This window comes from Myotis daubentonii, chromosome X (assembly GCF_963259705.1).
Source record: "Myotis daubentonii chromosome X, mMyoDau2.1, whole genome shotgun sequence".
Classification (NCBI taxonomy): domain Eukaryota; kingdom Metazoa; phylum Chordata; class Mammalia; order Chiroptera; family Vespertilionidae; genus Myotis; species Myotis daubentonii.
The window spans coordinates 96,955,602-96,967,083 of NC_081861.1; the positions used below are offsets into that span (position 1 = coordinate 96,955,602).

Genomic DNA, 11,482 nt, shown 5'->3' on the forward strand with positions numbered 1-11,482 from the left:
ACCTGCCCCCAGCCTGCAGGCCCCAGGCCAGCCAAGCTGGGTCCTAGCAGGGCCTCCCCCCCTCCCCCCCATCGCTCCACCAGTTGCCCCACAGAGGGAGGCAACTGGTGGTGGCGGCGGGGGGCAGGGGAGCGAGTGGGCAGCGCCAGGCTGGTCAAGGTGGGTGCTAGCGGGGGCTCCCAGATCGCCTCTCCGGTTGGCCCACAGATCAGCCTCGATTCCAGCCAGGCCTAGGGACCCTACCCATGCACGTATTTCGTGCACCAGGCCTCTAGTATGTATATAATGTATTGTAGAGATTATAACATACAGAGATGCAATATATTTGCCAATGACATCACAAAGGAGATGGGTAGGACCACACTATTCTGGGATGAAGGATGAAGAAATGACTCCACCTGGAAACTCAAACACAAAAGAACAAATGTAGAGAATATTAACAAAAGCCATAAATATTTATTTGTCATTTCTTATCTCTGCTTCCTTAAAAGTCAAAAAATTATGTAAAGTAATTATGATAATGTACCATTAGGATTGTAATGTTTATAATTGCACTATATGTAAAGCAAAACAGAGAAAAGGAATGACAGCTATACAAGAATAATGTTTCTATATCTCAGTAGAAGAAAACACCTGGGTAAATATTCATGACCTCATATTTGGCAATGGATTTAGAGCTATAATAACAAAAGTTTGACTAACAAAAGAAAAACATAAATTTAACTTCTTCAAAATGAAAAAATTTTATGCTTCAAAGGACACTATCAAGAGAGAAAAAAATAACAGAATTAGAGAAATATTTGTAAATCATATATCTGATCTGGGACTTGAATCTGGAATATATAAGAAACTTACACATCTCAATAATAAAAGAATAATCCAATTTAAAAATGGGCAAACAACCTGAATAAATAGTTCTCCAAAGATATACAAATGGCCAATAAGCACACGGATAGATGATCAACATCTTTAGTCATCAGGGAAATAAAAATCAAAACCACAATGAGCCCCAGCTGATTTGGTTCAGTGGATAGAGCGTGGGCCTGCAGACTGAAGGGTCCCCAATTCGATTCCTGTCAAGGGCACATGCCTGGGTTTCGGGCTAGATCCCGAATAGGGGGTGTACAGGAGACAGCCAATGATTCTCTTTCATCATTGATGTTTCTATTTCTCTCTCCCTCTACCTTCCTCTCTGAAATAAATTAAAAATATATTTAAAAAATGAGATAACACTTCACATCCACTAAGATGGCTTGACTAAAGTGAGTTAATTAAATGTTTGACCAACATCAACAAGGATGTGGAAAAATTTTAACCCTCATACACTTCTTATGGTAATGCAAAATGGTGTAGTCACTTTGAAAATAAGTCTGGCAGTTCCTTAAATAATTAAATATAGAGTTACCATATGACCCAGCAATTCTATCCCTAAGTATACACCCAAGAGAAATGAAAACTTATGTCCATAAAAAACTTGAACATGAATGCTTATTGTTGCATTATTCATGACAGCCCAAAGATGGAAATATCTCAAATGTCCATCAACCAAGCAATGCATAATATCTTATATATCCGCATCATGGAATATTACATGACAATGAAAAACTATATAGTACCTAATACATGCCCAACGTGAATGATCCTTGAAAACATAATGCTAAGTGAAAGAAGTCAGTCTCAATTCCATGCAAGTGAAATGTCCAGAATGGACAAATCTATAGAGACTGAACATAGATTACTGGCTGCTTAGGGCAGGTTGGGGAGAGGAATGGGAGGTGATAGCCAAAATGGTAATAGTTTTATTTTTATTTATTAAAATTTTTTGATGTCAACACTATTGCAGATGTCCCCCCAATAACCCACCTTTTCCCACCTCCACTCACCTCTGCTTCCTCCTCCCTTGGCCTTCACCACACTATTTTCCCTGTCCATGGGTTATGCATATATGTTCTTTAGCTAATTCCTTCACCTTCTTTATCCAGTTACCCCCACCCACTCCCCTCTGGCACTTGCCAGTCTGTTCCATGTATCCATGCTTCTGGTTTTATTTTGTTCGTCAGTTTATTTTGTTCATTATATTCCACATATTAATGAAATCATATGGTATTTGATGTAATGAAAAATGTAAGTTGACTATGGTAACAGTGGCACATATTATTGAATATACTAAAATCTATTATTGAATTGCACACTTTAAATGTATGATATTTGAATTAATCTCAATAAATTTGTTTAAAAAACAAACAAATGTGGTACATATATACAATGGAATACCATAAGAAAAGATGAAATACTGCCATTTGTGACAACATAGATAGTTCTTAAGAATATCATGCTAAGCTAAATAAGTCAGATAGAAAAAGCAAATACCTTATTATTCCACTCGTATGGGATATAAAACTGAAAACAACAAATGAACAAACAAGACAACAAAAACTCATAGACCAGACAACAGTATGGTGGTTACCAGAGGGGAAGGGGGTTGGGGGAGAGGTAGTAAAGAGTAAAGAGGGTCAAATATATGGTGACAGAAGAACATTTGACTTTGGGTGGTAAACACATAATGCTATATATAGATGATGTATTATAGAATTTATAGACTTATACACTTGAAACCTATATAATATTATTAACAAATGCACCCCAATAAATTTAATTTTAAAAAATGAAGTATATGATCAAGAGTCAAGGACATTTTAAACTTAGATAAAAGGTGCTATAGATTAATTCAGTTTCTACCATTTAAATATTCATGAAATGAACCCAAAATTCTATCATTCAAAATTCATAAGTCCTTTTATTATCAACTAACATCACAGAGAGGCAACTGTATAATAAATCATTACAATTTAAATCTTATCACACAAAATCTTCCAATTTTAAGAAAAACTTTTATGTTTAAGGTGTTTCCCTCTATTAATTATTAGACCAGTATCATAACGATTCAACAAACACTGTGTGCCTAGTGTCTGCCAGAGTCTTAGCAACCCTTCTATAAATACCTGACCCACAGAAGACAATAAATGAATGAATGGCCTTAAAGGCTGTCAATTAATAGGACTTAAGTTTCCTCATCTGCAGAATTAGAAGGGCTGGATATGGTATTCTCTCCATAGCAGCACTGTTCAACAGAACTTCCGGCAATGATGGAAATGTTCCATATCCATGTGGCTATTCAGACTTTAGAATGTGGCAATTGAGAAATTAAGTTTTTAACTTAATTTAATTTAAACAGACACATGAAGCTAATTACTACCATATTATACACAGGCTCTAGTGTGAAAAACACATTTACAATGCATCCCAGTAATCATATACATGTGGGAATGTGTATGTGTATAAACATATAAAAGTACATAAAGCAGTATGTCCTTTAACATGTACACAGCAATACTTCCTTTCCTATTCTACTAAATTTCACCTTTAAAAAAGTGCTGATCCAACCCACTAACATTTTGTAACACACCAATAAGGTTTCTTTCCAGCTCTAAAATATTATGCTATATACTAATGATTGTCCTAAAAGATTGCATTCAATATTTACTTTGTAATCTTAAATCACAAGTCACTAAGTAATTTGAATGTGCCTCATATTATATCAGGTTCTACTTTAAAAGCTTTATAATAGTTCCTTCATCTCCCTGTTAAATGCATTTTTTTAAAAAAGGTGGCAAGAGTTGCATGCCTCTGAGAAGGAGTAGGCAAAGGAAACATCTTCCCCTTGTTTTTCACATCACAGACATTGTAATCAAAGGAAATGGTAGAGTGTAGAGGACAGTGGAGTAAGTAAGTTGTGGGGATAGTGTTCATAAAAAGAGAACGCTAACGTTTTATTGCCATCACCTCCTCTGAAACACCTAATAACTTCTTTTCCCCTTCATTCTTCCAGGCGGACAAAGTCCTACAAATTTTATCTAAATTTTATTTGGCTTATTAGAGGACTACAGAACAAGAATGGTTCCCAGGAGATCATGTTACAAACTTTCAACAATAAAGTATTCCTAAAACCTTAAGAAAACGATCTGGATTTGCTTCTCTAGCCTAATCTGCCACTTCCTATCTTGAACTCACTAGTCACTAGTGTAAACCATATACAGTTCTGCATAAGGACCATGTTCTCTCTTACATTTGGGCCTTTGCACATGTTATTCCCTCTTTAACTGGCAAACTTCTCCTAATGTTTCAGGTCTTTGCTTTTGTATCCATCACTGAAGGCAATTTTCTCCACCTCAAGATTAGACTTGATGCCCCTCATGTATATCTTCCAGTACTTTGGACCTTTTCCATCATTGCACTATTGTATTATAATTGCCTGTTTACTGAATCTATTTCCACTACTAGACTTTTAAACTTTAAGGACAGGGCCTATATTTTGTTCTGTTCATTAATTATTGAATGAATGAATTCATTCCACATGCCTAGCATCATTACCTATTGTCCCTGCTTGGAATGTTCTCCCAGTTCTATCACCAGTATGAGATCCATTTTATAATTTGGCCCTTCATTATCACTATTTCCTCTGGATGTCTACAGCAACTACAACTACTACAATGTTTTTTAGTGACTCTTGTAATGCATAGATCCAATCTCCTTAATGAAATTGACCAATCTTGAAGGCATTAAGATGTTTCTCTTGGTACCCCATTATGTAGCATAGTGCTATGTACATAGTAGATATTAAATATTTGTTGATGAAGAATCAAAATTTAAGAGGTTATTTCTCGTACAAAGCTGATAACACTTTAGTAATACTGATGAACAAGTGGTGGCAATTAAATGTTTGGTTGATATGTAAGAAATAAAAAGGTACACTGAAGTAGAGCAAATGCAAATAAAAAACTTTAAAACCCTGTTCTTAACAGATAATAATGGACACAAATATTAAGAGGCACTATAATTCAGTAGTTAAAGATAAGTAGCCTTATGGCTTCCAAAGCGACCTGTGTACACAGAAGAGCACTATTTTCGGTTCAAAGGACAATCATGCTTACATATAAATTTAGGAGAAAATTGCCTTCAGTGATGGATACAAAAGCAAACACCCAAAGGCCTATGTTTTGGAGAAAAAGATAATTACGGTTTTGGCTTATCAAGGAGCCCTGTCAGCAAGGGGGATAACTGGTGCCAACCCAATTTGCCGCTTGTTTATACCTAGTTTGCCATCTTCTTGAGTACTCTCCAAATGCTACTTCCGAGTAAAATCAGAAGCACTGGCAAATTGGTCCCAAATTCCATTACTAACTTTGGAAAGTAGTCAGTTTTCCTTGCATTTACCAAGGTAAGCAGTATGGGAATGGTGTCCACCCCATCTCTTAAACTAAGAGAACACTGTAAACCCTACGAGTTACTGGTGTTCCGGCTGACCTCTGTCCAGAACCGCCGGTCCCATTCCCATTTGCTGTACCCCAAAGGTTTCCTTCACCCCTTTCTCAAATTACTAACCCTAATTTACTTCACTTACTGCTACTCCGAGATAGCCCTGACAACCTTTCTTCTTGGCTCCTTTTCTGATCCGAGGTTAAGAGGGCAACGTTTCCCCCCCTTGCCCTTCAGAACCCTACTCTTCCATGTGAAAGGCATCTTACCTGGGAAATTCGAGCAGTTCCTGGGGCGCCGAGCTGACGTGACCCCCGTTGCGGACCTGATCCGCACACAGAGACTAGAGGCCGGATCAGAATCGCGAAGTGCAAACGCTTTTCGAAAGCAGCCGCCGCGGCAGCCCAGCGCCAGGAATGTATCGCGAGCAGCGCCATCTTGAGCGAGGAAAGAGGAAGCGAGAGCAGAGGATTGTGGGACACTGGAGGACTGAACTTAGAGGCCTTAGTCCTTTCTTCCCCTCCCCCCTCGTTTTCCCAGGGCCCAAGACCGGAAATAGCTTCTCTTAAGATTCAGGTACCTTAGTGCAACCGCTTTTTTTCTAGTAGGGCCGGCCTTTGCAAGTTTTTCTTACACAACCGGGAACATCAGAGTAATACTGTCTTTTTCTCTTTTCCTAGGTTTGCCAGATAAAATACAGGATGCGCAGTTAAATTTGAATTTCAGATAAATAATGTATCATTTTTTTTCAATTTTTAATTTTATTTTTTAACTTCTCTTTATTGTTGAAAGCATTACAGATATCCCCTTCGTTTTTGTTTTTTTTTCCCATTGATCGCCTTCACAACGCACCCGCCCCTCCCAGCCTTCACCACACCGTAGGCTATGCATATATGCATATAAATACTCTGGTTAATCTCTCCCTTCCCACCCACCCCACTCCTGCCTTCTCTCTGAAATTCGTCCGTCTGTTTCATGCTTCTATGTTTCTGGATCTATTTTGTTCCATTTTTAAATATAGATATATCTCAAATATTAAATTTGCTAAATCTAGCAAACTTATCTTGTCCATCATTTCACTCGCCTCTTATCACCTCCAACTCAGTACCACGCTCCACTCTGCGTTTTCCCTTTGCATATTCTTATCTTCACTCTCCTGTGCACTAACACGTGGGGTAGATTAAACTACAAATATTCATTTCCCCAGGGAAGGGGCTTCATCCTAGTCATGGCCTCTTCGTATTTTAAGCGCTTTTAGTTGTCTGATTGTGCCAACCTAGTAGTGGTTATCCTCTGGTCCAGGGGTCCTCAAACTTTTTAAACAGGGGGCCAGTTCACTGTCCCTCAGACCGTTGGAGGGCTGGACTATAGTTAAAAAAAAAACTATGAACAAATTCCTATGCACACTGCACATATCTTATTTTGAAGTAAAAAAACAAAACGGGAACAATACAATATTTGTATTTGCATGTGGCCCGCAGTTTGAGGACCCTTGCAGTCTGGTCTGTTGCTTTTGGGACGGTTTTACATACAGCTTTACTGCGCTAATTTGCATCTCTAGCTCTTCCCTTTGTTTTCTGCAGCATCCTTAATTATTTCAAAACAGCTAGATTAGATGAGAGATAGTAAAATGTAAATGTATATAAAATTCATGTTTAAAGACACGGATATATTCTTTTTTTGTTTGTTTTTGTTAATCCTCACCTGAGGATTTTTTTTCTCCATTGATTTTTAGGGTGCATGAAAGAGAGAGAGAAAGAAAGAGAGAAACATCAATGTGAGAGAATGCCTGAAACCAAGGTATGTATGTGCCCTTGACCAGAATCAAACCCAGGAAGGACCCTTTGGTCCAAAGGCCAATGCTCTACCCACTGAGCTAAACCAGCTAAGGCAACAGGGTTATATTCTTTTGACACCACTGTCATCAAACAAAATGATGTTGAAATATGTTTAGTTATTTGGGAAACTGCATTTCCAAGTGTAAATGTTACTTGAAACCATGGAGACAATAATGCAATTGCAATTTTATATTCATTGCTGCTTTCTCAAACCTGTCAGAGAGCACAGGCAAATAATTATGAACTCCTTATGTAGACACACCCTGGACCCGTGGTGGACAAACTGCAGCTCGCGAGCCACATGCGGCTCTTTGGCCCCTTGAGTGTGGCTCTCCCACAAAATACCACAAAATACCACGTGCGGGCGCCCACGTACAGTGGGATTGAAACTTCGTGGCCCATGCGCAGAAGTCGGTATTTTGGGGAAGAGCCACACTCAAGGGGCCGAAGAGCCGCATGTGGATCGCGAGCTGCAGTTTGCCGAGCCGCAGATTGCCAACCACTACCCTGGACTAATGATAAGTCTGATGAAGGCAAAGACTATGCCTGGCCCAAGAAGTTAGCTTTACTTTGTTTCAAGATTCATATTATATTTCAGGTTTCAATGTAAGATGATGTTTGAGCAGAGTTATTTAAATAAGATTACTTTTCCAGTGGAAGAGAATTCCATATAAATGAAATGGCATGCTAAAAAAAAGGCATAAAACTTTTCCAGGTTCAGGAGTTTAGGGAGTGTATCGCAGAGTAATAGGAGATGAGCCTGGGTGAGCAAGTGAACTAATGGTGAAAAGGCCTCTAAGAAGTTAGTAATTGATTATATAGCCAGTGAAGGGTTTTAATCAGGAGAGTAACATGATCAAATTTGCATGTCCATTAAACCACTCTAGCTTAAGTGGGTAATTCAGACTAGAGTCAGGTCATTAAATTCAGTCATAAAATAAAGGCTTTACAATCCTGAGAAAGAAGAATAAAGTAAGGGATCTCAATACCAGATATCAAGATGTATTACAAAGCCACTGTTCTCAAAACTGCCTGGTACTGGCACAAGAACAGACATATAGACCAATGGAATAGAATAGAGAACCCAGAAATTTACCCAAACCACTATGCTCAATTAATATTTGACAAAGGAGACAAGAACATACAATGGAGTCAAAATACTAGAGGAATCCATAGGCAGCAAAATCTCAGACATATGCTGAAACAATTTCGTCACCGATACAGCTTGTAGGGCACTGGAAACTGAAAAGAAAATAAACAAATGTGACTACATCAAAATAAAAAGCTTTTGTACAGCAAAAGAAACCATCAACAAAACAACAAGAAAGCCCACTGCATGGGAAAACATATTTGCCAATGTTATTACTGATAAGGGTTTAATCTCCAACATTTAGAGGGACCTCATACAACTTAACAAAAGGAAAATAAACAACCCAATCAAAAAATGGGCAACTCACCTAAATAGATACTTTTCAAAAGAAGACATAAGGAAGGCCAAGAGACATATGAAAACATGCTCAAAGTCACTAATCATCCAAGAGATGCAAATCAAAACAATGTAGTACCATCTCACACCTGTCAGAATGGCTATCATTAACAAATCAACAAATGACAAGTGCTGGTGAGGATACGGAGAAAAAGGAACTCTTCTGCACTGCTGGTGGGAATGCAGACTGGGGCAGCCACTGTGAAGAACAGTATGGAGTCTCCTCAAAAACTAAAAATGAGCCGAAACCGGTTTGGCTCAATGGATAGAGCGTCGGCCTGTGGACTGAAAGGTCCCAGGTTCGATTCCAGTCAAGGGCATGTACCTGGGTTGCGGGCACATCCCCAGTAGGAGATGTGCAGGAGGCAGCTGATCAATGTTTCTCTCTCATCGATGTTTCTGACTCTCTATCCCTCTCCCTTCCTCTCTGTAAAAAATCAATAAAATATATTTTAAAAAAACTAAAAATGGAACTCTCATTTGGCCCATTGATTCCACTTCTGGGATTATATTCCAAGAAACTTGAAACACCAATCAGAAGGGATATATGCACCCCTATGTTCATAGCAGCACAATTTACCATAGCTAAGATTTGGAAACAGCCTAAGTGCCCATCAGCAGATGAGTGGATTAAAAACTGTGGTACATCTACACAATGGAATACTACGCTGCAGGAAAAAAGAAGAAATTCTTACCATTTGCAACAGCATGGATAAAACTGGAGAGCATTATACTAAGCAAAATAAGCCAGTCAGAGAAAGAAAAATATCACATAATCTCACTCATTTGTGGAATATAATGAACAACATAAACTGATGAACAAAAACAGATCCAGAGACAGAGAAATATTGATCAGACCATCAAACCTCAGAGGGGGAGGGGTAAAAAATGGCGGAGGTATAGTTGGACGTGTCCCATGCTTTGTCCCAGAGCAGATAGGGTGAGCAGCTGAAGCAGGTAACATACAGCCCAAATAAGCAGAGGATATTCAGCTGAGAGACAGTTTGCAGCCAGGAAAGGCGGAGGACTCCTGGAGAAAGGTGATGTTTGGAGACTGTGGCTGGAATCTCTCCCGGAGCGCCGGCTCAGCCGCGGAAACCACGCCATCTTGAGTGGCTGTTATTGAAAGCGTATACATCCAAAGACCTGGCATCCAGAGATGGGCTGCTAACCCGGAAACACCAGATCTGGGACAGCGTGACTACGTGGAGCCCTGCTTCTCCTCATGGAAAGGTCAGATTTCGCCTAAAGGTGCAGTTTGCAATTCAGGTTGGGGAGAGGAACGTGTGCAGGGAGGTCTGCACCCCACAAAGTCCGCGGCCTTTGGGGCCAGCATGATCCATGAGTGTGGAAGGGCTCCCACAGGGCTGCTAGCAGAAGGGAACGCTAAAAATAAGCCCATAGCTGAACTGGATGCAAAAAGGCAACCTCGTGTTTTGCCAGTGTGCCGGCTGCTTGGTGCCAGGGGAGAGGGGGCGCGCAGAGGAGACTGCGCACAGAGTTGGAAGGTGAAGGGTTGCGAATTTGCACAACTTCTCAGGCTCTTGTTTTTTTCCCTTCCCCTTAAATCTTTGCATTTGATTATTAAACCCCCAGTGCATGGGATTGCCCAGTTGGGGACACTCACAGAGCCTGTAGGGGAAAGTTGTTTTTGTGGAACCTGGGAAACAGAGCGGGAGTAACGATTAAAGAACCAGCTCTGCGCAGTGGACTTTGCCAAACCAGTTTTAAGTACAATAGAGAAAATAAACACTAACTACTGGATAGAGAGGACTTATAGCCTCGGAGGTCAATCCAGACACACTGCCACCCAGAGGCAGAGCCACAAACTGACTCTTCTGTAAATACAAATAAAGGCAGTCTGGGAAACAAATACGGCATGCTTTAAAATCAGGACTGTGGTTTACAACATGGAGGAACAGTGTATCGCAGGGAAATTCAACACTCTCCTGAATACCTGGTAGGACTAATGTGTGCCCGACAGAAGAGTAGAACTGAAGGACCTTCACTACTGCACATTTTTATTTTTATTTTTTTATTCTTTTTTCACCTTTTAATTAAGAAACCAATTTTTTTTCTTTTTTCATCACCTGATTTTACCCTTTTAATTACTACATTTTTATTTTTAACCAGTATTATTACTACTACCATTTTACCATTTTTTAAAGTGTCATTTTATTTTCTCTTTATTTTATTTTGGGATTAGTGTTCTACATTCTATTTTCATCCTTCCTTTAGCATCATTTTTCTCTACCTCAACTTTACCTTTATGCCAAAACACTCTTCCTCACTTTTCCCCTTTATTGTCCTGTTTCTCTTACCCTATTCCTGCCTTAGATTTTCCATATTCCTTCTTTTTACCCCCTGTCAAAATTTCACCCTACTTATATATCCAACTAGAGGCCCGGTGCACAAAATTTGTGCACTCGGGGACGGGGGGGGGGGAGGGTGCATCCCTCAGCCCGGCCTGCGCCCATTTGCAGTCCAGGACCCCTTGGGGGATATCCACCTGTTGACTTAGGCCCACTCCCCGGGGGATCAGGCTTAAGCTTGCAGTCAGACATCCTTCTGGCAGCCAGGGAGCCCTCGGGGGATGTCCGACTAAAGGCTTAGGCCCCCAAGGGTCGGGCCTAAACTGTTAGTTGGACATTCTTAGTGCTGCCACGGAGGTGGGAGAAGCTCCTGCCACCATCACTGCACTGGCCAGCCATGAGCCAGCTTCTGGCTGAGTGGCACTACTCCTCGGTCTGACCTAAACCCTAGATATTAGTACTTCATTTTACAACTTTTTCTCGGTTTATAGGCAGCAGTAAACTCAGACCACACAGTCGGGTGTGCAAGA

At 40.1% G+C, this 11,482-nt stretch overlaps 1 protein-coding gene across 1 annotated transcript in view; it reads right to left on the bottom strand.

Moving 5' to 3' along the window:
• Positions 1-5,785, bottom strand: part of ABCB7 (ATP binding cassette subfamily B member 7) — a 198,483-nt gene extending 192,698 nt beyond the window's left edge. The window contains exon 1 of the mRNA XM_059680273.1: positions 5,586-5,785. Coding sequence (XP_059536256.1) covers positions 5,586-5,753 — 168 coding nt within the window. The 5' untranslated portion in view covers positions 5,754-5,785. The remainder of the gene's footprint in view (positions 1-5,585) is intronic.
• Between the last annotated feature and the right edge of the window lie 5,697 nt (positions 5,786-11,482).